The sequence below is a fragment of the Podarcis muralis genome, chromosome 4, assembly GCF_964188315.1.
Source record: "Podarcis muralis chromosome 4, rPodMur119.hap1.1, whole genome shotgun sequence".
NCBI lineage: Eukaryota > Metazoa > Chordata > Lepidosauria > Squamata > Lacertidae > Podarcis > Podarcis muralis.
Genome location: NC_135658.1, coordinates 40,117,327 through 40,144,776, shown reverse-complemented (window position 1 = coordinate 40,144,776; position 27,450 = coordinate 40,117,327). Strand labels below are relative to the sequence as shown.

Sequence of the window (27,450 nt, the reverse complement as noted above, 5' to 3'; positions counted from 1 at the left end):
AAACGATCACAGCAGTACTTTGTGCCTGACTGTACATCACTCCCTTCTCCCACTGTGTGTTCCAGCCTTGCAGCCATTTATAACATGTGGAAAAAAGTAAAGCTCTAAATTACTGTGATTCTTTGATCAAAATGAAATGAGCTGTTAGGTCCATTTGCATGGCATAGGAAAACCACAGTCTGGCTACCAGTGCTATGCCTCAAATCTGTGCAGTCTCACCCTCCTTTCCCTGATTAGTTCCAATTCACTCCTTCACTTTCTGGTCTCCAATAACTTTGAGGTTACTATAATGCCCAAATTTAGCAAGCTACGGTTACCTGCAATCCAGACCCGGAAGCACAGTTGAAGCTAGCCTTCTTCACGGCCAACTAAACACCGAGGGCTGTGAGCATGCCAGCCCTTCTTGATTGTTGCTAACCTCAACAAGTGAGAGGGCTAACTGTGTGAAGTGGGAAGCCAAATATCACACTCGCCCTCCAACAGTCCCTCCAGCCAAACCATGAGCTGTAACCAAAATTTGTTTGGAGGAAATGAACACAAGCTCAGGGTTGACTGTAACGCTAAGCCAGACCACAGCCTAGACCTGCTTAGCGCGGCAGAAAGACCCAAGGAGAAGCAGAATGGCGGTGATTTTCACTCCAGGACATTAGCCCTTAGCCAGCGTGTTAATAAGATGTTAATGGGTAATAAACCACATGGAGTGATCTCATGCACACACATAAGCTGTAAAATCCCACTGTTTCAGAGTCTTGCTGATTCATGGCAAAACAGTGAAATGTTATAGTATTAATAACTTACTTTTATTTGTTTTAGCCAGAAGGCATAACAGAAAAGGGATGTATAACAATGGATTAATCAATGCATTTATTGTTTTATTTATTTATGAATAACAAGAGGTGGACGGCTGAATTAATATTCAAAACTATAGCAGAAAAGTTATTGGTTTGCAGCTGCTATTGCTGTAGCCTGGTATGCTTTCATCAAACACACAATTTCTCTCTCTTCTAGACAGCAGGCCCAATTGTATTAAATGTGCTTTGGGGAGATGGGCAATTTTGGTTTGTTTGGATTTTTCTCTACCAACAAGGTTCCTGCTGTCAAGAATGTTCCACTTCAGCATTATAATCTAGAATGATTTATACAAATTTGCAAAAATTTCACTGAATGATGTATGCTTCCTTGAGCCAGGAGTTCACAAATTGGATTTTACATGTCAAATATTGGAAAGAGAAAACTGAAGGAGGTCAGTGTTTTAAATGTGATTGATTTCTCCAAAGGAAATGGGTGACATGATGCATTACTGCAATAAGACACTCATATTTCGGTTATAAATCACAAGCTTCCTGTAGACCTTTTCTTGAGGAAGTCATGCAAAGAAAAGGGGGAAAAACAGTCCCCAACCTTCTCTTGTGCTGCCATTTATGAGAGCGTTCCATAAAGAACACTACTTTTAGGAAAACAAACTATTTTATTTCTCTCTCAATTCATCCTGACAGCTGGGATACTTCTGAGGTGAAACATAGCACTACATTAAAAAGCTTTAGTATTTGATCAATAGCCATAAAATAATATATAGCAGGAGAAAATGAATGAGGAAGAGGGGGTGAAATCTTTGCTTAACTCATTGGCCTCCTCTTTCATATAACCTTATCATATTATATGGCTCTACATTTTACATTTCTAATCATTTCTACTTGCCTCAGTAAACATAAGGCAAGGGCAGCAGTATAAGCAACAGTAAACCAAATACACCTAATTCAAGCCATGAATTTTCCTGATAGATGAAAAACCTAGAATACATTATTTGGAAAATTAATTTAATTGTATGGGTTTGGCTAGCAATAACCAAGTGCTGATGAAAGCTGCAATCCCACATACAGTAAATCAGGATATTAGTCCCACTTATTTTGATGGTACCAAAGCAGGAATGATGTCCTCTGGACCCAACCCACTTGTTTTAATCAAGCGCGAGAAAAAAAATCCTTCCTGTTAATTGTTTATCTATTACAGCTCCCTCCTCCTTTTTCTTGAGGATTTCTGGGCATTCTACTTCTGAGAGTTGGCTAAGTACTCCACACATAGCCTAGATCCCCACCCTCAAGATTTTCAGCACTGTACAAACCAAACTTACGATTCCCAGATCACCTACAGGAGGCTTTAACAATGAAAATGGCCTGAAATGGGTTCCTGTTTATAGTGCAGGTCAACACTATCCAAGCCCAATGTTTGCTGGAAAGAGACCATGTAAACACCACTACTCTCCTGCTGGACTCACGATCTGGCTAGGAACACTGATAAAACACAGCACCAGGGCTATACATGGTATCGTATAGGGTCCACTGGGAGCATTTGTGAGTATGCTCTTAGGGTAAGATCCCAGCTGGAAATGTCTCCTCTGAATAGAACATAATTTTTCTTTATGAAGAAGTAAGTGAGCAGTCAATGTTTTTTTTAAAAAAACTAGAATGCCCTATTGTAAAACACAATGGTACCTCTGATTGAGAAAGGGATCCGTTCCGGAGGCGCATTCGCAACGTGAGCAGAACACAACCCGCTTCTGCGCATGACGTCTTTTTGCGCGTCTGCACATGCGGTGAAACCCAGAAGTAACCCTTTCCGGTACTTCCGGGTCGCCGCGGGACACAACCTGAAAACGCTCAACCTGAAGCAAACGTAACATGAGGTATGACTGTATGACACATGGAATACTATGGAGTATATTCCATATTACGAAGTTGGTTAAATTAACGTATTTGGTAAGAATTGGGAATACAATGGTACCTCTGGTTACGTACTTAATTCGTTCCGGAGATCCGTTCTTAACCTGAAACTGTTCTTAACCTGAAGCACCACTTTAGCTAATGGGGCCTCCTGCTGCTGCTGCCATGCCGCCGCCACGCGATTTCTGTTCTCATCCTGAAGCAAAGTTCTTAACCTGAGGTAATATTTCTGGGTTAACGGATTCTGTAACCTGAAGTGTATGTAACCTGAAGTGTATGTAAGCCGAGGTACCACTGTAGTAAGATAAGTAAGCCCTTTCCCATATGAACCTGATTAGATACAAATAAGTAAATCTGATCCAAGTTTTAAAACCATTTTTTTCAGTTAGAATTTGCCTTGTGCCCCAGCAAAACCGTCCCTCTCCCATCATAGCCAGTTTTAGAATTTATGTTGAGTGATACAGATTCTGCTTCTGTGATCATTTTGAGGCCAACTGCATCTATAAATGTTTGCAAGCAACATGGACCCTCATCTCAACAGGTGGCCAGACTTAATGGCAATTTCCCATCAAGGCCCTATAGGTGACCCCCTTCTTCTGTTTACAGGAAGATCTTTCGGAAATGTAGTGTTGAGAGTTGCCTCAAGCCTCTTCGTGAGCAGTCAGCCTGAGCGGCTCATAATCTCGGCCAGCTTGGTTGAACAAGAAACTTAAGAACCCATTTACAGGGTTTTGCACAGAATATAACAACTAACAGCTTTCTGATCAGTGTGCCGCCAGTCAGAAGGTTGGCTAAGGAAAATATGACTCTGGAAAACAATCAAACCAGAAATGTGGCCACAAACCCTTGTCTACAAATCCAGAAGTGTCAACAGCAGCTTTCTTGGTTTAGAAGACTTGACACTTTTGTTATGTGCCAAAAAAACAGGGAGAACAGCGATTCTGTTCCCTTCAATGCATAATGATGCAGCAATTTCAGATAGCAATCAGATAGAAAGCATGAGATTGTTTTTTATTATAATGAAACAGAAAATGTTGTGGATAATTCCAAATGCATGATCAGATGGTGACCAATGGAGGTTCCCCTCCCCTCCCCTCCCCAAACATAGTACGTATACATTTCCTGCTTAAATGCGGGTATTATTTGGAAACTGAACAATCTACAATGGACAAAACAACCCAAAACCAACTCTTCCTAACAGATCTGGAGGGGATTAAATCCTAGGCTGAGTCTAGAAACATACCCAGCTTACCTGAAATGTCAAGAGTAATGCCCTACCACTGCAGACACCAAGAGAAGGGCAATGGCAAAAAAAATAATGCAGCAGCCAATGTTTTATGCATGTTAATGATGCAATGTGCTATTTCACATTTTGGAAACTGCAGGGTCAGTTAGACTCTACATGCCATTCTTATAGGTGTACATACTTAACATTGTGGGGTACTGTTGACCTGCTGACTTACAGGCAACAATATTGTTATACTGGAAAAGGAAAGTTCTCAATACAGGTGCAAATGGTCTTGCATTTCATACCTTCACTCAGGTAATGTATTTTTTATGGCTTTCTTAGGATACATTTGTCCCCCAAACTGTACTGAGGTGATAAAAAATTGTATTATTTTTTCTACGGGTAAAGAAAAAGCTTTTTGAAAAAAAGGTTTAGGAGACTGTGTTGTACTGAAGTACATTAAAAGCTAAGTAAGCGCAAACTTGTTCCTCTGCCTCCTGTGACTGTCCTAGTTAAAGGCCTATTGCTCAGCATGAAGAGCAGAATCTCTCTCTCTCAACCATGCCAGTTATTGGGAGACGACACTGTAGCTGTATGCCTTCTTAAATGATGACTGGCTCTGTGTGGCTGCATATGGAGAGGATAGTATATGGGTCAGACAGACACTGAGCCTCAGAATACAATTCAGCACGTCCTTCAGTGCAGGGCTGAGCGTTATTGAATTTCAGTCGTCTTCCTTTGTGTTTCTTACCTTAGCAGCTGTATCTGTATAGCAGATAATGCCTTCCTTTGTGCTAATCGTAGGGTAGCCTGCTGGGTATCGGAACAGAATAACCAACTTCTGTCATTTGAGCATGGAGCATCCACTAGTACCTGAGTGACCAATAACAAAGTAAAAATAAACTGAACACAGAAACTCTGGACAGAAAAATCTCATACAGTGGTACCTCGGGTTAAATACTTAATTCGTTCCGGAGGTCCGTTCTTAACCTGAAACTGTTCTTAACCTGAAGCACCACTTTAGCTAATGGGGCCTCCTGCCGCCGCCGCGCCGCCGGAGCACGATTTCTGTTCTTATCCTGAAGCAAAGTTCTTAACCTGAAGCACTATTTCTGGGTTAGCGGAGTCTGTAACCTGAAGCGTATGTAACTTGAAGCGTATGTAATCTGAGGTACCACTGTACTGTGAGAATACACCGAATGACAGTGCCATCTCCCTACAAATCAATATCCCCCCCCCCCCCCCCCCGCATTTCAAGCACTACATATATTTTATTCAAATGCAAACATTTATGGAAATGCAAAACAAAATTGTTTATTAAGAAGTTACTAAACCAGTTTGCACAAAAGGTATCAAAGCAGCATACAACCATTAAAAAAATAAAGCTTCACAAAACTATGTAAGAAATATATACACTATACACTACACTAATAATAAATAGTGAACCCTTATGCTGGTGCTCAAGGGTCCTCAAAAGCTTGGGTGAGCAAGAACGTCTTCAACTGCTATTGAAAACTCAGAACTTAGAGAATCATATAGTTTGAAAAGGCATACTTGTTTTTTAAATATTATAATATTGCTGTGTCTGCCGCCCTGTGCTCCTTCTGGAGGAAGGGTGGGATATAAACTAAAAAAATGATGTTAATATCAGTGCCCTGATGAGAGATCTGATGGAACCCTCTGCGACCCAAAGGATAAATGCATAATTAATAAATTACAGTTTTTATCTTCCTATTTTATTTAAGAGCCATCACTGAGAATTGTGATATCCCTGAACTGAAAAGGCGTTGATGGGAGAATGAGAGAGTCTGAGCCCCATGAAGCTAGCAGCCATGATAGAGATACCTTATCGAAGCCTTCAGGCTGAAGATTTCCAATTTGCCTTCCATCCAACTGTGAAACAGTAATGAGACTCATCAAAGATTCTGGGATGAAGGATTCTAGTGTCTGCTTCAGCCAGCGTGATCTCAAATGGTCATACTCATTGCAGTGCAGAAGCCCTAAAGAAACAGAATCTCAGATAAGTTAATACATGCAGTCAATTTGCCACTCGTCCCAACAAACAGGCCAAGGTGGCATGCAAACCAGACCATCAGAACAATCCCTGTGAAATCGGAAGCCGAAGCTGGAAGTAGCAACATTATCTCAAGAATTAGGACTAATTTAAAAACACACACATCAGCATGTAGTGGAGACACAATCAATTGATTGGTCTCGCCCATTGACAGATGATTTGACAGTACACAATACGAGGAGTGGAACCCATCACTGCTGAACAGTGATCTAGCCCAGGGGTACCCAAAACGTGGACCACTGCTTGGTCCACGAGCTTCTTTCAGGTGGTCAACAGTGTGTCTGTGGTTTTGTGGTTGAAGACAGGAGACAGCAAATCCTTCACATTAAATATCAATACTGATTTTAATTGTATTTCACTTGCTTCTTTTATTTCTCACATTGCATTTTACTGTATTACCATTTGAATTCTATGTAAGAAATTAAAGAAGCAATAAAAACATAATTAAAAAAAATCATACAGCCCTAGCACAGAGCATTACATTTGCTACAACACAGAGAAAAAACATTTTCAAGTTGTTGGGTGGGAGATGGAGGTTTGGGAACCACTGATCCAGCCAAATGGTTGAGCAGTCTCTTCTGGAACACATATATTGACAGTAGTATAAAAATATTGTAAGAATTGCATTTGGTGACAAACTACATTATACTCCAGGTGTGTGCAATGAAGCATCTACTGTCCCTTTTTTATTGCAAAGCACCCACAGGAAGGGATGATCTGGGGTTATGACAGGACAGCATCCTTCACCAGGTCTGATGGCAGCAGGCTAGCTTAAGGGAGTATAGGATGGGGTATGTGGCCACAAAGTCTTGTCCTCCAATCAACTTGCTGCTGCCCCTCAAACATCTGCAGCTTGAGGCAGCCTCCCCAGTCTGCCAAATAGTAGTGCTGGCCCTGCTAATCCTCTTACATTCTCTTTTCCTTTTCATGTGCCTCCTGCACTCAACAAACTGGTAAGCGTTCTTTTAATGTATCAGCACCTCGTGAGCATGCCAAGGTTGCGTTGTTTCCCTCTCTAGCTGACCCTGCAAAATTAGAGTACCAGGGTATCACAAAGATGATGTGAAAATATCAGAGGACCGCAGAGCACTTCTTTTCATGTGGCTTCAGACTAATGCACAGAAAAATTGGTGTCAGGCAGCAAGGGCATAATATGCAGATTGCGTTTGAAATAAAAATTAGACAGCTCCGATTCCAGTTCCTGATGTGCTGGGTTTTGACTGCAATAGGGAGGGGGAAGGATGCCGCAAGAGCTTTCTTAATGAATGCCTCTGAATAACCTGCTTAATAGGTTATTTAAGCAATCTAGCAACCAATTTGTGTGTTCTAATTGGTTTAGGAGTGCAGTGGTTTACCTGGCCAAGCATACTGAAGCGTTGCTATCGATTTACCCCCTGGAGCAGCGCACATATCTAAAACCTTCTCTCCATTCTCAACTTCCAGGGCCAGCACAGCCAGAACTGACGCTGCATTCAGCAGGTAATATTCTTTCAGTTTACCAGCTCTGTGTTTCTGAGCAGGGAACCTTCCAGGACTGCTACTGATGTAACACTTGAGTGACTGCCGAAAACAGGACGAAGTTTCCGGGAAAATGAGGCGATAGCCCTTTAAGCGCAAGTCATTCTCCACTTCAGAGGAAAAATTGAATTTATTAAGGAGGACAGCATACTGCCAGCACTGAGGTGTTGAAAGCACTTGACTGGAGATTAAAAAAGAAATATACATGTTACACATAGGCATGCACTGGGATATAAGAAGACAAAAGTGTGTCAGCATCAGGAAAAGGGGAGAGGAAACAGCTCAGCACCAAGCAGAGATTTATGCTAAAATGATGGGCTACAGTTAATTTGCAGACTGCATTACATGCAAATGCATTTCCATCATCACCATTTGGATCAATACACTGAATGAAAGGCTACAGGAGGATAACATATTGCACCTAATTTTTAGTCTGGAATGAGTCACTCTTAGTGTGAGTTGGATTATAGAAGCTGCTTTTGAATTTTTCCCTGATCACATGATTTATTCTCTGTTTTCTGTGGTATTACAGGAGAGTCAGAGTGGTGTAGCGGTTAGTTGTGATGGTGAAGACATAGGTTTGAATGGCATGAAGCTTTCTGGGTCAGCTTGGGTGGGCAAGTCACTTTCTCAGCCTCACTAGCTGGCCACTGGGAGAAAACAGGATGCTAGACTGGCCTGATCCAGGAGGCTCTTATTATGTTCTTAACAGCACACGAGAGTTTGAAGTAAAGCTCAGGGAAATTTCTAAAATGAAAAGTTCTAGGCTGAAGTCAGCCTTGTTCTTCTGTCCCAGAAGCATTATTCCAGATGTACAGGTTGGTTTGCATCATCTATACACAAAGAAAAGGCACTGTGCAAATCCCCAAAGGCTATCTTACATTGCAAGAGGCTTTTTTTTTTTTTAAGTGCACAGCTTAAGTCCTGGCTGAGCAAACCCAGACAAACATAGAATTTAGTTCATTTGTCTGTATTAAATAGAAATGTTCCTGTGTCATTTGCATGCATACAAGGCTTCCTGTGCCTAATTATGAACTCTTCTTTTACATTAGGGGTGGCCAACTAGCAGTGAACGGGTCATATCAAATCCTTGGGACAATTCTTCCAGTCCTTGGTGATCCAAATTTAATCAAGGTATATTCAAACGCTTACCCATAATTTCATTTGCAAGGGAAAACAACAGTAACAATGTTTTCAAGTTGTTAACAGTTATACTCTACATCTTATTATGAAACCAGAACACCGATGAACTGCTATGTGTGTGTTTTTTTGCTTTGAAAAACAAGGTACGTATTCCTAAATAATTAGATAAATAAGGTACATGGCAAAATGTACTTTCAGACCCGGACTACTCATGAAAAATAGAGCAACATGGTGCCATCCAGATGTTGTTTGACTTCCATCAGAGATCTGCAGAGTTGGAAGGGACTCTGATGGTCATTCTAGTCCAATCCCCTGCATCGCATCCTTGACCACTGGTCATGCTGGCTGCTGCTGATGGAAGTTGAAGCTCAACATCTGGAGGGTACGACGTTAGCCCCTAAAAACCAAGAACTTTGTCATCCCCTTTTTATGTAGTCATCAGATTTGTCCCCCGCCTTCTCAGTATAAAAGACTGAGGGAAGAGAAAGCACATTTGAAAACTCAAAACTTTGCATTAGTTTGCATTCTGAAGAGCTATGCTTACTGTAATTATTTTATGGTGCATTGAACAAGGGGGGAGGGTGGGGGGGGAGAGAAAAGAAACAGAAAATTGACCTGATTGAGTTCCACACTTCTCCCAACTCTTTGGAGTATTGTTTCTCAAAATGACTGAGAACAACTTGGCATATTTTCTTTTGAAGCTTTGTTTTTGATTTTGTTTCCAACTTGGAGAGAAGATGACAAGAAAAGCATATATGAATACGAATTACCCAAAGGCTGTACTGTACTTATACTTTAACTCTATGTGGAACAGTTTAATAAGCTGTATTCTCAACAAGTAACTGATGTTTCTACGCCAGCATGGATTCTTAAAAGGTTAATACAAAAAAATTGTGAATAAGTTCCCCTTCCACTTCACTTTAAAATAACTGTATTCCAACCCCACTTACCTAGGAGAGGCCTGATGAATTAAGTAATGCTTAATTCTGAGTAGACATAGTTAAGATTTCACTGTAAGTTGTTTATTATTAGTGAACTGCTAGTTGCTTCTTATCAGAAGGTTTCCCCTCCCCTCCCCCCAAGCATTTTACAATACATTTACAAATATAAAAATGCAGAAGCAACAGTAAAAAACCTCTAGAAAAATGCAAACGCAGCAACAAAAACCTCTAGAATAAGCAAGCAAAAGACTGTTTCTTCCTGCCTGTCCACAGAACCAGTTCAAAATATTTTGCAGCCTGAGGCAAAGGACAAGATGGTCCATTTGTCCCCAGTTCCACGTATGGAACCACTGGCAACAGAATGGCATCATTCACTGCACCTGGATGTGTGTGTGTGTGGCTCTGATCTCCAGCAGAGGGAGATCAAATGTCAGAGGCTCAGGAGTGCTAAGGACACTTCCCTCCTCCAAGTACTTGCATCTGAGGTGATTGCCTCACTCTGCCTAACAGCAGGGTTGGCCCTGCTCAACCTCAGCCTTTGTCAGGAAGGGCTGAGTTCGCTGAACCCAAGTCCCCAGTGCTGCATCATCCATACAAGAGCCAGCCGGTGAGAGGACAAGGCAGCTTCCCCTTGCCCAAACTTCCTTGCTGGACCACAAGCAGCAGGAGGAAGCAGTACACATACTACTGTTCTCTCAAGGATGCATCAGCCCAATCTTTCCAATCCTGGTTCCCCAAGAAAATACACACAGAATCCATCATTTCTACTTACTTGCTTACCCCCACCCTCTCTTGAATGGGAGTGAGAGCAAATGGACCTCTTAAAACACCTGATGCCAACAGTCTGCTCATAATCTCCTATACCAGCTGTGCTAACCGGGACTGATGGCAGTTGAAGTGCAAAGCATCTGAAGGTCACTCGACTGGGGAAAGGTATTCTAGACAGATAATCAGATGCCTCTCTCCAGTTTCTCTTTATCTTGGTGGGTGAGGTAAAAGGATGGAGGCAGAACCATTGTGGTTACTAGGATTGCAAGAAACAAGGCTCAGGGAAAATCAAGCTTCAAATCCCCCCCTCAGCCATGAAGCTCCCTGGGTGACTTGGTCTCTCTACCCAAAATTAATTAAGGGGCTTGAAGGGGAGGATAAAATGGGGAAGGGGAGAACCAAGGAAGCCGCCTCAAGCTTTTTAAAGGCAGGATATAAATGTAATAAATAAACATGGCTGGAGTTGGAACTGGTGCAAGTAGATAAATAGGGACCGCTTACTAGCGGGAAGGTAAACAGCGTTTCCGTGTGCGGCTCTGGCTCGCCAGATGCAGCGATGTCACGCTGGCCACGTGACCCGGAAGTGTCTGCGGACAGCGCTGGCCCCCGGCCTCTTGAGTGAGATGGGCACACAACCCTACAGTCTGTCAAGACTGGCCCGTACGGGCAGGGGTACCTTTACCTTTACCTTATGCCTGAAGATGGCTACTTAAAATACCATAGGCAGATTTACTCTCCACTCAGACCCAGTTGGGAGACAGGTGGTGGTGAATTTATCAGAATTCTGTTCCCCATCTTTTACTGTGTTCACAGAGATATATAAAAAAAGAAAAACCGGCAGCTGCATTTCACCAGTTGTGAAAAAAGATCTCCCAGTTCTGAAAGGGGAAACCATTTTAAATGCCCCCTTAGGGCAGAAGAATCAACATTTTGCTCGAGCAGGGAGGGCACCGGCGTGTGCGCCTCAACCATAAAACAGCATCCGGGGGTGGGGAAAGGGCTTCAGATCTTTCTAGTTCAGGCTGCCCGAGAGCGGCTGTGCAACTTGGTATGAAATGAATATTGCAGGGTGGGGTGGGGTGCACGCTGAAGCTCAGTAAATAAGCAAGCAGCATGCAACAATCCAGAAATATAACGCAGTGCTAAGGTCGCCTCTTGGAGACGGGGCCGATCCTGGGTCTCCTGGCAAACCTTTCCCCTTACCAAACAACCCGACAGGTTCCCTACGCGTCTTAACCCCTTGCTCGGTCGCGTAGAGACGCCTTAGCGCACACGCGGGAAGGCCGAGTTTTCCCTTTTACGCGCGAGGAAATCCTCTGAAAGTCTCCTTCGAAGTAAGCCCCAACCGCAGCCAAGTGAGGAAAACGCGCAGGGCTGCAGCTTTGGAAACTCTAATGAAAGACCCGCGTGCAAGAACAGCAGCAGCGCCTCGCCTTTTTGCTACGACGCGGGGTGGGGAAAGAGGGGGGAGGCACGAACACCAGCTTTAAAATAACGGATGGGGCAGCCCTTTAAGGGGAAAAGAAAAAGTTCTATCGAGTCCGGAAATTGGCGCTGCATCTTTCAATCTATATTTTTTAATGCGTCTACAGCTGCTTCCAGTTTTGAAACCCTTGCGGGAAGAGGGGAGGAGCTAGCGGCGCGCGGCCGGGAAGGCTCTGCTTTGCGATTGGTTCCCGTAGCGGCCAGGAAGCCCGGGCTGCGCCTTTTTCCCTGCTGGAGGAGGCGACGCCCGCTCGGCGCTCACCTGCTCCTCGGCCGAAGAGTGGGTGTCTCTCCGGCGACAGACGTCTACCCAGCCGCGGAGCCGCCGGGCGAGCCGGCCCAGGCGCCGCAGCGCACGCATGGCGCCCCGTGCCCTTCGCAGCGGAAATGGCATCGCCGAGCGCGCCGGGTCATACGAAGGGCGGGGCTGCAGCCGCTCCTCCCGCGGCCGAGAGCGGCTACGCAACCCGCTGATTTCTGTCCCTGCAGTTGATACGAAAGGAGCAGGGTTTCGAGGGCCATGCAGGGGAGGGAATCTTTCTCCTGACTTGGGGCTCGAAGCTGCGACCCGGAGGGGAAAGCAGCGTGGTGCTGGGCTGGGCAGGACGGTAGCTCCCTACTTCACAGGTTGTTATGGGGGGATTAAAGGAGGATTAAGAATGTAGGCCCCTTCTGAGATCCCTGGGAGAGGAGAAAATGCAGGAAATAAATGCTTTTCAAAATGCTATCATGCTCTACCAGCACTTTGGACAAAGCATGTTTTTATCACAAAACACTCAGTTAAAATAACCCCCCCCCCCCAAAAAAAAGACAGGATTATCCTCAGATGTGGAACCTGTGGTTCCTTGCTTTTCCCAGGCAAGGGGAATTAATCAGTCAGTGGATGGATAACTTCTACATCCACATGCAAATAAAATTTATATTCACACAAGTTTTAAGTTAGATATGGTTGGACAGTGTTCTCGAAGCTACCAGCATGAGTTTGACCAAACGGGGAGGCAGTGGAAGACAGGGAGTGCCTAGTGTGCTTCTGTCCATGGGGTCACGAAGAGTCGGACACGACTAAACAACATATTTCAAGGAATGAAATTTACAGTTACGCAAAATCACAGAAGTTGACAGTCAAATGTGAGGCTTCAACTGTGTCAGTTTTATTTCTGATGTACAAGGTATTCTCTTTAGCTGATATCCAAACACACATAAACATAGTACCAAAGAAATATTTTCATGTTCCTTTCCTGTCCAGTTTGTTAAAAGTTTTGAAATACATTGTCAGAACATGACAGTTTTCAGAGCTCCAGAGGGCTCCAACAGGAGAAGAGACTTCCTTATTCACTTTAATGCTAGTGTGAATTTGTACCCACTGTGTACAAGAATATTCAGAGCTGCCCATCACACTTAAATGTAGAGTGGTTTCCCTGATCATATATTCTCATATGCACAAATCTGAACACAAAAGTGTGAAAAAGTACCATTTCAATGTTATCTTAAGAAAAATGCATACACACTAAACCTGTGGCCCTCCAGATGTTATTTGACTGCAACTCTCAGCCAGCTGCAAAGTGATGGATGACAGAAGCTTTAGTCCAACAGTATCTGGAGAGTGACAGGTTCCCAATTTCTGTAATAAGTGATTTAATTTAATTTAAATTATTTTCAACTTTTCATTGCTTGTAGTTTCCATCCTTAGACCTTGGGGCTTTTGTTCTCAGATAATTCATTTTAGGTTACTATAGTCAAAATCAAATGATTCCATGAAGAAAACTCTCATAATTTTGGATACAATTCAATTTGTTGCACAAGAGCAACACAATCTAACAGGAAGAAATGAAAAATCAATTCCAGGAATGGTCGTTTCACCCAGGCTATTACTAATAATCTGTTTGAAATCTTGCCTCCAGAAGATAGAAATGGTACTATTCCAGGAAGTCTAGCTGTGGTTCACTAAAGACATGAGTACAACATCCATTTGCACTCACATTTCTTCTTGGCGGATCAGAGCATGGCAAAGTAACAAGACAATTTGTGAGGCAAATCACATGCAAGAGTGAAGTGCTGTGAAAATGTGACATTCTTAAATACGTTCTGCTTATGAATATAGCTATGGACTTTAATATTTCAAAATAGTTCTGTTAACCAAATAGTTCTGTTAAAACAAAATACTAGAAAAATATAAAAATAGTTAAAATGTACACTTTATACCCCCCACTTGAACATGCATGTATTTTACAACTCCGCAAAAAGAACAAAAGAAAAAGTCTCCTTGTTGTATTAAGCCAAACTTAAAAACAGTCTTTGCACGTGCACAGTTAAGTTGCATTTGGTCTTGAAAATGTTTTCTTCAGGATTGCAACTATCCTTTCCAGGAAGGAAAAAAAGTGTTCCATTTCCCAAGAGTTTTACTTATGTAAGTTCTCTTGTTCCACATTAACCCTGAAGAAGAATTGGTGAGTCAAGAAGGAAATAGGATTCACGGCTGAGATATCAAGGCAGCCTTACTGTCCTTGCCCAGCAACATTTAAGAAAAGCAGGTGTCTCTGGAAACAAGAACACAGTGTCTTATACAGGTCTTCCCTTTACATGATACATGCTTCTTTAAAAACTGCCACATGACTGTTGGTTAAGAAATTACTTCATGGGTATCGCTGTTAGGTCTTTGCCGTATAGTCAGTGGAGGCAGCGGCTTTCCGTAGAAATCTAACACATATCAGAAAAGAAACCAAGTTAATATATAAAATGCCATATATCTAGCCATTCTTTTGAAGAAGAGGAACACCAATGTCTGCTGCTTTATTAAGTATGGGGGCATGGCAAAACATACAATACTGAAAAGGTATACCTTTGCCCATAATTTTTTAAACCCATATTTTGCAATTTCTCCTAATGACATTATTTTGGTAATGCTTGAAACATTTCACACCAGCAGATACTTTGTCTACAGGTAATGTATTCCAGCGAGAAAAATCATAGTATGTTAAAGAAATATAGGAATGGGGTCAAAACGTACTATGAAGAAAAAAGAGGGGACGGAATTGAAAACTTGTCTAACCTGAATTGTTGGGGTGATAATTTTGATTGTATACACAGGCACACCCCAAACTGTTGCTGCTGCTATTTCCCCCAACTGCTTTATAGTTAACCATGTGAAGCCCACACTGACCAGGAGCAATAAAGAAAGGGAAAGGAAGAATTTCAAGCGACCATTCAACTGCAGGGATCCTCCCTCTCTTCCACTGTTTTCCACATCAACAAAGTTAGCTACAAAGCAGCAACAAATGATAGTAGGGGCTTTTAAGTGGACACTTTCAACTGTAATGTTGTCCAGACACACTAGTTCCAGATTTGCTTGTACACTTCTGAATAGTCATTTGGGGAGGTCTTTTTTTAAGACAATACAATGTGTTTCCTAAGATAAACAGGATTTGGAAAAGGAAAAAGGAGACACCCCACCCCCCACAGCCAAATTAATAAATATAGCTAAGAGAGAAGGAAAACATTCATCTTTACACTCTAAAAAAATCCATGTGTGAGACATGCAAGCTTAATACGTGCAAAATTATCAAGTAAGAAAAAGAAAAGTATTGGTTTATGTGCTCAGCAGGAAAGTGAGAGGGCAAACAGGAAAAGTGCATGCAAGCAGCTCTTAAGATATTTTTGAATCTGTGGCACCAAAAATAGATGGTAAGCTACATACATCTTACGCCCCCTAGTTTTGATTCAGTTTGTCAAGTTAATTATTTTTTCATACATGACGTTGCATGACGTTAAGTATTGTCATAAATATTTGCTACATAGTTTTCTCTAGTAAAAATATACATGAATTCAATGGCTTTTCTTTCTTTTTTTGCATAGGGGAGTTTTTAAAACGGTTTGAATTTTAGGGAAATTGTCTCAACATCCCCAAAACCTTGTGCCTTCCAGATGTTTTTAATTACCGTATTTTTTGCTCTATAGGATGCACTTTCCCCCCTCCAAAAATTAAGGGGAAATGTGTGTGCGTCCTATGGAGCGAATGCAGGCTCCTTGGCTTCAGTGATAGCAACACGAAGCCTCCGAAGCGCAGAGGGAGCGCTCCCTCCGCGCTCCAAGGCTTCTCTCTGCTTTCGCTGAAGCCTGGAGAGCGAGAGGGGTCAGTGCGCACCAACCCCTCTGGCTCTCCAGGCTTCAGGGATAGCCGCCTGAAGCCTTGGAGCGCAGCGCGAGTTCCCGCTGCACTCCGCAGGCTTCGGGTTCCTTTTGCTGAAGCCGGGAGAGCAAGACTCTCCTGGCTTCAGCACAGAGGGAGAGATGCACAGCGCCCCTTCAGCCAAGCGGGAGGAGAAATGGAAGGGGCTCCGTTTCTTCTGCCGCTTCGCTGAAGGGGCGCTGAGCAGAGAGGGGGAGATTTTTTTCTCTCCTTGTTCTCCCCCTCTAAAACAAGGTGCGTCCTATGGTCGGGTGCGTCCTATAGAGCGAAAAATACGGTACTATTCCCATCAGCCCTGACTGGCCATGCTGACTAAAGGTGATGGGAAGTGTAGACCAAACCTTTTGGAGGATTGATGAAGTCTGTTGTTTCTCCTGAAGCTGAAAAGTATTGGAATTCGGGCAAATACACACTTTCTAACAGAAGATTCCAAACTTTCATTAGTGCCCATAGTAGCATCAAAAAAGCCATGGCACATGACTCTCTGTTTGTTCCCAGATTCTGTTTTATCATCTCAAATCTAAGTTGTGGGTCTTCGTTAATGAAATGCAGACAAGAATGCAAGGAACTCAATGACAGATAAACATTATTAACTGTATTTCTGGGAATCAAATCTATGGGTGATGAATACCATATGCATTCTTGTGTCAGCAATTCACCAAGCTGAGTTACCAACTGCAATCAGAAGTATTTCTTGCATGGGAAGATTTTCCATTTTGGCTCTACACATCAGAAAGAGAGGGAAAGTTGCTCCGTTTTGGGTCCAAGAATATATATATATATATCCCTTTGATTTCCATTCTCATGCTCCAGCCACAAATCGGGCTGCCTTGTTTTGAGCAAAGGGAACGAAATCAGTAAATGCAAGCCCTCCACTCTCCTCCCTACCTCTGTTATTCTCTCTTTTCTCTTGCTTTCTTCTCTTTATACTCCTTAAAAAGAAAGATGCATTTTGTTATACAAATTTGTGGAAAGGCATATTACGTAACCGTTTCATTACAGTGCAAAGTATTTGTGCTTACCACTACAAGTATTAACATTTTTTTTTTACTTTTTTGGAAAAATAATAGTTCTGCAAATGTATGAAGCTGCTTTCATCCATCTTGGTATCTGAAGTGTGCATGCACACAAAAGCTCATACCAAGAACAAACTTAGTTGGTCTCTAAGGTGCTACTGGACAATTTTTTAATTTTTTATATATATTTCTACTGCGTCAGACCAACAAGGCTACCTACCTGAATCTTCATCCATCTTAATATTACCTATTCTGGCTTGTAGCAGTTCGCTAGGACATGAATCATTTGCAGCCTTTTCTAGGGGAAATCCTTTAAAGTAGAGATATGAAGTCTGGTCTTGTATATACAAGGCATGTGCTCTATCACTGATCTAAGGGCATCCCCATTTTTTTGAAATATTGCTCAGTAGAAATGCTTAAGCAATGAGGATATAAGGTAAAGGTAAAGGTACCCCTGCCCGTACGGGCCAGTCTTGACAGACTCTAGGGTTGTGCGCCCATCTCACTTAAGAGGCCGGGGGCCAGCGCTGTCCGCAGACACTTCCGGGTCACGTGGCCAGCGTGACAAGCTGCATCTGGCGAGCCAGCGCAGCACACGGAACGCCGATTACCTTCCCGCTGGTAAGCGGTCCCTATTTATCTACTTGCACGAAAGCAGGTGCTTTCAAACTGCTAGGTTGGCAGGCGCTGGGACCGAACGACGGGAGCACACCCCGCCGCGGGGATTCGAACCACCGACCATGCAATCGGCAAGTACTAGGCGCTGAGGTTTTACCCACAGCACCACCCGCGTGCCCAATGAGGATATGCTAGAGCATAAAAGCATCTAGATGTATTTCACAGGTCTTGAAATACTTTCCCTCCATTAGTCATCTGAGAAGAAGAAAAAGGCAGCTGAATTTTTAAAAGAATCGGTTCATTTATTGTACAATCAATGAGATTTAGAACAAAGGTCTATTTTAAAACAGATTTATCCCTACACCCCACCTGAGCTTTAGGAATTCATTGATATATGTAAAGCTGGCAATATATGCAATTTGTTTCATTTTTCCCCTCTGGTCTATACCTAAGTACATATTTAGTATTAGATGCAATGGGATCCGTTACCACGGGGTGCTGGTTGCTTTATTTGTAAATCATGGTGCAGGGCCACACCAGAGACCAATTTGTATTGAAGCAAACAGAATGAAGCAAATACTGTATAAGCAAGATGCAGCCCACACTTTGCTTTAAACAGGAGAGGGGGAGCTAGAACAAAGAATGAGCTCTTTTCAAAACTTGAAAAAATATGCTATTAAAGCTGCACATGGTTAGCTGAAATGAAAGAAAAAAGCCAGCATGCAAAATGGAACAGGTTTCTGAGGAAAACCAACAAATTTGTGATCTCCTCTGAAATTACCATTACGACGGGTTTCACCAAGAGGTTCAAGTTTTCGAATTCTGTTAACTTTAGTAGGAGTTTCCCAGCCAACTACAGGAAAAAGAATATCAAAGAGCAACACCACATTGTCAAACAGAAATCTACTGATGCAAACATTCATCTCTGGGAAGATGGAATGTATTCATTCATTCATAACCCAGAAAAGGTTACACGCATATATTTAAAGGCAAACAAACAACATATGCAAATTACACAATCTCACTGAACATTTTCCTTTAGGTGTCAGTGGGAACTAAACACAACATGTCTGCAGAGATCTAGGCTGTTGGGGGAAAATTCATAATATAAATAAACTGTGCATTGAAAATTCCATTTTAAAATAAGCTGCCAGGGATGAGAAAGAACGTAAGAACAGTCGTGCTCCTTTTTTGTTGCTACTAATGACAAGTACCATCTGTAATGGGCCATTTAATCCAGTTTTCTGTCTCTAGCGGTAACCAGCCAATATTTCTGGGAAACTTATAAGCAGGGCATGGAGAGAAAGAGATACCCTATATGCCCAGTCATCAGACTATTTCTAATCTGTGTCACTTTCACATCTGTTCACTTATTATTCATTCTGTCATGTTTCCCATTAATCTAGGATTATTATTTTTTTAAGGGCACAAATGCTTGTATATTCCTTCAATTTCAATTCAATATCTCGATATAGCTTTCACCAAGAACTGTCACCAGAACATTTGGGAAGTGGAAAAAGTGGTGTTACATTAACCCCAAGAGTTTTGAATCAGGTCAATTATTGTCGGAATTATGGGAATGGAGATCCAATTCCTCAAGCATCTTAATTCCAGGAGTTGTAAAATGATGCTCCCAACTATCTCCCAGTGTGTGCTGGGTGGGGTGGGGGGAATCCCTCCTAGCAAGAGTATTGTTCACTCTGGAATAAAATCCAACAGCAGCAGGTTTATTCTTAAAATTTCCTGTATGTTATAATAATAATAATAATAATAATAATAATAATAATAATAATAATAATAATAATAAATTTTTATTTATATCCCACCCTCCCCAGCCAAAGCCTGGCTCAGGGCGGCTAACAAAAATAAAATAATACAACATTCTAAAATCATTTCATTATAAAATTAATTCAAATCAAATTGATGGCAACCATTGGGCTAGAGTTCTGTGAAGATTGCCAAAGGAGGGAGTCAGGCTGTGCCCTGGCCAAAGGCCTGGTGGAACAGCTCTGTCTTGCATGAAAAAAGCCATGTGAGATCTATTTTCCTATTATCTGAAAGGTGACGTGAAATGGCCTTTTTGAAACTGACATACCAGTAGTTATTCATGTTTACGAACCTGGTGCAAGAGGTGCTACTGGTGTAGGATTCGGGGAAACCGTCTCTTCCGCATTGACTGGTTCTACTCGATGACTCCTTTTCAATTTTAGTTTCTTTGTTTTCTTTTTGCTGTTCTCTAAAGCAAAACACAAACAACACTTGCAATGTAGCATTTGCATCTAACCAACTCTAATGTTTACTTGTTCGTTTAACAAATAGGTATCCCGCCTTTCTATTTTCAGAATGGCTTATAGTTTCCAAATGGTAAAAAGTGTAATCCTTTGAAACGACAATCAAATAAAAACAGCAAATAAAACTGCAACATTAAAAACGACCTTATCAGAAGTTAAAAGGCCTGAAAAAAGTAAAAAGTTTTCACCTGGTACTGAAAGGACATCCACATGGACATTGGGCAAGCCTCCCTGGGGACAACCATTTAAAAGCTGGCTGCCATAATCAAGAAGGCTATTTACAGTTTTCTCTCACCTAAGATAATGGGAACATCTTAGGGAGAGCCTCCAAAGAAGCAGGCCAATCTGGGAATACCTGACTATTTTCAGGCTAGCCTTCCCTACCCTGGTGCCCGCTGAATATTTTGTTCTACGGCTTCCAACATCCCTGACCACAGACCAGAGTGGAACATCCTGATGGAAGTTATAACCCAACATCACCTGGGGGGGCACAATGTTGAGGGAAGGTTAGTTTTGATTAAAGAGCCTCTGACTAACAGCACAAAGCAGAACGCCCCACCAAGGGTGTTTAGGATTGCATGGTAAGACTTTTGACTTTCCCTGCTAATTTCCATCAGGCAGGATGAGCAAGGTTCCAACTTCTAACCAGAATGACCCTATCAATCCAATGCCTGCTTGCTCAGAACAAGCACAAGTGCACTCTGTGAAATATATACAGAACTGCAAACTTATTTTGGGTTTGTTTTATCATCATCATCATCATCATCATCATTCAGAGTAAAAGATGAAATTTGACTGTGCCCATCTGACAGTATGGGGAAAGGGGAAGATCCACTGCATGAGTGACTGTCTGCTTGCATGATGTTGGGATGTCATCTTATAATAAGTTATAACTTATACTATTACCACTTTGCCCTTAAATAAACAAGGCAAACTTTCATCCTAACATACCACAGAAACATATTGCATACCTATTATCCAATTAAAACAGTCCAATCTAAGTTTAAGAGCAACATTTGTAACATGGTATCATAAATGGAAACCATCAGCTTACGAAGGAATTAAAAATAAAAGCCCACTCATCAAGGGCCCCCTTTGGTAACAAAGATGAAGGATTTAGAGCAGCTTTTAAACCCCCAACCCATTCACTTCATCTCTGAGCTGAAAATTACACTACAGTACGGAAGCAGGAATCTCTTATGCCATTTCTCTTCTGCAAATGAGGTAAGAACCCCGACATTTCTCCCAAATCCTGTTTAATCAAAAGCAGGAGGAAAAGGCAGCTATCCTGCTGGATCTTCACTTCTCCAAACTGTAGTGCAAGTGAAAAATATTTCCTTCCTTTCATCCAACCATTATGTGCATGCTAGAGTACAGAGAAGGGGAGTTGTGGCAAACACAATAGAAGCTGGCTAGCAAGTGAAGCCAGTGTTTATATTACGAGCATGAAACTCAACCCACCTATTCCAGAATTCAAAGTGGCATTATCACCAGAGTCAAGACTTTCTGAGATTTGCTGGTCATTCTCATCTTCATGTTCCAAACGTTGTGTTAGTGCAGATTTATAGTTTTCTACCAATCTACTCTCATTTGATCGCTGGCTGTTCAGGCTCTGAGTGTCCATTTGCTCCAGATCTGTTTTAGGTTTCAAGGCAATGGAAGACTTCTCATTTTCCTCCCGCTGCCTCTTCTTTTCTTGTTCAATTTTCTTTTCATTCTAACAAAGCAGAGAGAAAAAAATGCAATTTTTGTAAAGCAGCAGTGCAGACATGAAATTTTGGGGTGGACAGTGGAAAAGTCAGCAAAAAGAAAAACAAACAAACAAACAAACAACTCTGCAAGGATCAGTGAAAATATATTATTATTATTATTATTATTATTATTATTATTATTATTATTATTATTATTATTAAAATCATTTGTAGCACAAACTAAGCAAAACGTTTTATAATTGTTTACATTCAGCTCAGCAATAAATCTTCAGAGAGAGAAAGGGTGCCTCTATTTGAAGCGAGTTCACAGTCAGCCTAGATTTTTTATTAATCTCCTAGGTAGCACACCATCCTTTCTGCTAGATCATAGATAATCAATAATATAAAATGAAACTTCAGATATAGAAGACTTAATCTCTGAATATTAATTAGGTTCTGTATTCTTAGTAAAGGCATGCTATATTCAACTTTACATTTTAATTGTTTTTAAATGTCAGGCATTTAAAGGTTCAGCTTTACAAATATTTTCAGTAGTGTTAGTTTAGTTCCCGTGTATGTACACAGAGATTACTGGGGGATTCCACAAACAAACCACTGTGTATAATGTACTTAGACTTTGTAATATAGCTTCTTCCTTGCTGAGAATACTAAGCTTTTAATCACTTACATTGATTTCGGAAGCTGAGCTGCTGACATTTTTTGGTAATATTATTCTAAACCAGTTTAACTAAAAAAAAAAAAGTGCTGCTATTATGAAGGCAGTTCTGACCTTAATATATGCTTCCAAAGGTCTTTGGCTCATGAGGAAAGGAACAATCAAGAGTGGTCTGAGTACAAGGAAGCTGATTTTAATGCAGCTCTTTTGTTAACACTTGTATTTGTTTTGAATTATATTTTATGTTTTCAGCAAATTTGGAAAAGCAGGAACATATACATTTTCAAAGAAGCTCATAGAAATGAAGTATCTATAAAAAGTTAGATTGCATAGATGTAACAAGCCCATACTTAGTATTTTTCCTAGAACAATGATGGCTATCCTATAGAATGAGTGCCAAACCTGGTGCAGCAGCAGAAGTTTATGGCACTCCTGGATAGGAGCCAAGCCTACAGTCCTAAGTATGGCACTCTTGTTTGCATTACTTGCAAGGGGCTGCTGCCTGATGTGCAGACATGGAAGAGGGACACTGGACTGTATATGTACAGTACTATAATATGAAATACCAAATAGTTTGGGATTAATTTTTGGAGAACCACCAAACAAGATGTCCACCACAGTCTTCGCTTGACTATTTAAGATACTGAGTTGTAGCCAATGCTGCTGTTCAGTTTGTACAGCAGAGTTCCATTTGCACAACAGAACTTCCCCCTCCTCTGCCTTGCAACCCCCCCCCCCGCCACCCCCACATTCAACCTCAAAATCTGCTCCACTGGGTTGAGGGACTCTCTGGAGCAGATTAAGGAGAGACACATGGGAAGAGGAGAAGAAAGGAAGTCCATTTGCACAAGTGGAACACCATGCTCACACAGCACTGGATACAAACCAGTTTTTAATATTATACATTGACTATTTAGTCTGACTGTGGGAACATATTTTAATCAATGTTAATAATCCAAGTAAACAATGGTGATGATCATGTTGAAAATCCCTTACTTGAATACGTATACTGCAATGTACCTCTTTTAAAACTTCTAGACCATCTTTTTAAACCCAAACCAGCACTTATCTAGGATTCTTGATATTGGTAGGGGCAGTTGCTGATCTGTGTTACTCCAAATACGTTTTCTATTAAGGGGAAGGTTGAGCAGGAAAAATCACTTCTAATCAACACTGACTCAGAATCCATATCCATTATTGAACAGTATCAGTCTCAAATATATGGATTATCAAAAACATTTTTTAAAACACACGAATGTTCTGATACCTCAGTGATTACAGCTGATATAGGCTGGAATGGGTTGCCTCTTATTGGTTCAGAGTCATCCTCATTAGGAACACTTCTTCCTTCTCGTTCTGCTTCTTCTCGCTCTTTCCGATCTCTTTGTTATTGTTGTTGTTGTTTTAAAAAGAAACACAGAAGATCTTCAATCCACACAATTCCAAAGAGATCCAAGTCTGAAATGTCCCGGCTGATGGCACGCACTCTTTTAGCTATTAGCACCACCAGCTTTCAATATGCATTTGAACATGCATTCTGTTCTATCCTTAAGGCAAAAAATTGAGTGCAAAATTCTTAATAAAATCAGAACAAGATAAAATTCAATATCCCTATATTTTCCAGAGATTTTACCGCGCACAAGACCACCACCTGATTCTCATGACAGGTTTCTCCAACTTTGTTGTTGGTATTGTAAGCAGCACCTATTTTGGATGATTTGAGACTTGCCTGTTCTTTGAAAGCACACAAGGGCAGCCTTATTTACCAGGTGCAGCGAGTAGGAAGATAGATAGAAGGGAGTTGAGTGTGTTTGGGAACCTCTGATACAGCACACTCCATAAAGAGGAATCATTTGACTAGCTTGGAGGTAGTCCATGTGGTGCTTCTGGACAATTTAATTCAGACAAACAACAGTCAGGAACCAAAAGGAAAATAAAGGCATGGGGGCAGCTAGGAAAAAGGTGGGGAGGAGAGAGAAGAGGAAAAACAGTGGCAAAGAGGCTTGTGTAGGAGAAGGGGGAGAATTAGGAAAGGAGGTTATGGTTGTCAACCATATAAAGTTTTCAGTATACAAGACTTGTGAGTTAGATCCAGTTAGATGCACTTCTTCTAGTGGAAAGTCTCCGCTGGAACCAAATCTGTATTTCAAAGCACTTTTCTGAGAGGTGCAAGCAACAAGAAACATATTGATTTTTTGTTATAGTTTTGAAAACTTTTGTAAGAGATTTGGTGTATGATCAATGTACATGCTGCATTCACTGTAACTTAATTACTTATTACATGGATTTTTAATCTTTCCTACATTATCTCATCTATGTTTCTGCACACCATATACTAAAATGACCAGAAAAGGCAAACACAATGCTCCCGTAAAACCCACAGAGACTTATAATACTGTATATCTATTGTTTGCTTTTAAAAATATATATTTTCAATCCTAGAGACAGCAACTGCAGAAATCAAGGGGACAGAGGTGAAAGAGGAGAGCAGAGAGATTTGGAAAACAAGTCATTGATCAAACTATGATCAAAATATCAATAACTCTTTTCTGTTATAAAGCTTCAGTTTGGAAAGAGATCACTGTCTGGACTTCTGTCTACAAAGCTTTCTCCGAAGCATGGTACTATTTTCACCTAATTTATCATAGAATAGGAACAGAAAACTATAGGAACACAAGACTACTGAGCAGCCATTTCTAGGATGCTGACCTGAAGTGAGAAAAATTGGTGCAAAGTATCTGCCTTTTACCGCCTCTTGATGAACCAGGCAGAATTTTCTGCAGCTGCCTGCCTCTAATCTTTACTCTACATGCTTTCCTGTATGAGAAAAAGTGCTCCGAAATGCATGCAGTCATGGAAATATCTTGATACTGTGCAATCTTACATCATTTACAACTTCTACCAAAAACAAGCATACAGGGCGAACCTAATCATGTCTACTCAAAAGCAACTACCACTAAATTGAATGGTGCTTATTCCAAGGTAAGTAGAGTTAATGTTGCAGCCTCAATGTAATGATCATGCCTAGTCATTAGAGCAAGCAAGGCAGATTCTTGAGCACATGGACTCTTTTTGCTCAGTGTGTAAACACAATGTTTCTCTGCTGCTTTTGAAAGTTTAGAAACTGCACTGAAGCACAATACATTTAAATACATTTATTATCTGGACTGATTAAATGATACTGGAGCGCTGTACTTTAGAATGGTCATTTACTGTGTGGACAGTACACCCTGTGCTGAATAAAACACAAATCAATGGAAAAGATTGGCATGTTAAGGAATTATGAACACAGATTGTTTTTTTTAAAAAAGTAAACAAAAACCTCAATAAAATCACTCATGGTTGTTTTACTCCAGAATGCTGTGCACATCATAATAACAGCATGTAAGAACCTGAACCTAGTCCTAAGATTTTGCAAGGAACAGCAGGCACCACCACAGAAGGCATCACTGTAACAGCCTCACTCTAATGATGCTCCAGGTTCTGACGAAGTAGTTGACAACTTCTACCACATGATTGGGACGCAGGTGGTGCTGTGGGTTAAACCACAGAGCCTAGGACTTGCTGGTCAGAAGGTCGGCGGTTCGAATCCCCGCGACGGGGTGAGCTCCCGTTGCTCGGTCCCTGCTCCTGCCAACCTAGCAGTTCGAAAGCACGTCAGAGTGCAAGTAGATAAATAGGCACCGCTCCGGCAGGAAGGTAAACAGCGTTTCCATGCACTGCTCTGGTTCTCCAGAAGCGGCTTAGTCCTGCTGGCCACATGACCCGGAAGCTGTACGCCGGCTCCCTCGGCCAATAAAGCGAGTTGAGCGCCGCAACCTCAGAGTCAGTCACGACTGGACCTAATGGTCAGGGGTCCCTTTACCTTACCACATGATTACCAATACTCTTGGAAAGCGACAATTAACAGCTCTGGAGGGTAGGACTCAAACCAATGGCTTCAATTTACAAGAAAGGAGATTCCAACTAACCATTCGGAAAAGCTTTCTGACAGTAAGAGCTGTTTGGCAGTGAAACAAGATTCCCATGAGAGGCGGTGGACTCTCCTTCCTTGGAGGCTTTTAAGCAGAGGTTGAATGGCCACCTGTCATGGATGCTTTAGCTGAAATTCCTGCATTGCAGGGGGATGGACTAAATGACCCTTGGTCCCTTCCAACTCTAAGATTCTATGATTTAGCAATCTCTAACACATGTTCTTTTCCTAGTTCAGTTAAATAGTAACTTTATCATTGTCATGGAAGATTCATTGACTGCTCCCCTCAAGGGCACCCATAAAGACATCAGTAAACAAGGTTGTGCACATTACACTTGTCTGAGATGCGATGTTGTTTCATGCTGTACACAACACTGACATTTGGTATGATGAAAGGCAGTAGAAAAAATGTTTTATGTAACTACTTACATATCTTGGTAAAGTATTTTTATTTCCCTTTGGGGTTGCTATTATATTTATTTCAAAATAAATATTTTAAAGTAAATATATGTTATGTTATTTCAAGTTGTTACGTTACTTCAAAATAAATAAATGAAAGTTATTATGCTACTTCAAACTAAACAAATGACATTCTTTAAATAACTAAATATATATTTTTTAAAAACAACAGTGTTTTTTCATACCGTCCCTTCTTATAAAGCAAAACAAACATACCTTTCTTCCCGTATCTTCCTCACTCGTTCTGCCCGCTCTCTTTTCTCTTGTTCTTCAGCTGCTTTTTGCTCTATGGTGTCTTTCTGGATTCGTTCATGTAAGGCATCAAAATCTTTGGCTATAATATGTAACAGCCAGAGTAAACCTTTCTTTATAGATTTGTCAATTTTCTTTCCATAGCCCATGATCGCTGAACAAGGCTCCTATATGCAAGAGAAAAATCAGCAGCATTATATTGTTAAATTACTATCAATGTGGATGAAGAGATCCTAACTCACTGGCAATTATACAGGTGCTTGTCAGTTGGAACTCATACACATTTTGATCCATCTCAGTACTGAACTGTAAAGGCTGCAATCCAGAGAGATGCAGGTGCAGGTTTGCCTACACACTCCAAAAATGGCATTTCCAGAAGCTGCCCTCATATATATTCCCAAAATATGAGGA

The 27,450-nt window shown here is 41.4% G+C and overlaps 2 protein-coding genes across 10 annotated transcripts in view; both read right to left on the bottom strand.

The window, feature by feature from the left end:
* NSUN3 (NOP2/Sun RNA methyltransferase 3) overlaps positions 1-12,286 on the bottom strand; it is a 104,460-nt gene extending 92,174 nt beyond the window's left edge. For all 3 annotated transcript variants that reach the window (XM_077927236.1, XM_077927235.1, XM_028726789.2), the window contains exons 1-5: positions 12,140-12,286; positions 9,299-9,408; positions 7,378-7,721; positions 5,794-5,948; positions 4,700-4,821 (exon numbers count right to left, since the gene is read on the bottom strand). In XM_077927236.1, coding sequence (XP_077783362.1) covers positions 4,700-4,821; positions 5,794-5,948; positions 7,378-7,721; positions 9,299-9,408; positions 12,140-12,271 — 863 coding nt within the window. In that variant the 5' untranslated portion in view covers positions 12,272-12,286. The remainder of the gene's footprint in view (positions 1-4,699; positions 4,822-5,793; positions 5,949-7,377; positions 7,722-9,298; positions 9,409-12,139) is intronic.
* Positions 12,287-13,006: 720 nt separating this feature from the next.
* Positions 13,007-27,450, bottom strand: part of ARL13B (ARF like GTPase 13B) — a 42,125-nt gene continuing 27,681 nt past the window's right edge. For 3 of the 7 annotated variants that reach the window (XM_077927231.1, XM_077927232.1, XM_077927233.1), the window contains exons 6-10: positions 27,004-27,206; positions 23,623-23,737; positions 21,450-21,705; positions 19,817-19,933; positions 18,133-18,550 (exon numbers count right to left, since the gene is read on the bottom strand). In XM_077927231.1, coding sequence (XP_077783357.1) covers positions 18,390-18,550; positions 19,817-19,933; positions 21,450-21,705; positions 23,623-23,737; positions 27,004-27,206 — 852 coding nt within the window. In that variant the 3' untranslated portion in view covers positions 18,133-18,389. Of the gene's footprint in view, positions 14,575-16,951; positions 16,996-18,132; positions 18,551-19,816; positions 19,934-21,449; positions 21,706-23,622; positions 23,738-27,003; positions 27,207-27,450 lie in introns of those variants that run through there. The other 4 variants (XM_028726783.2, XM_028726781.2, XM_028726786.2 and 1 more) reach the window with 4 other exon arrangements.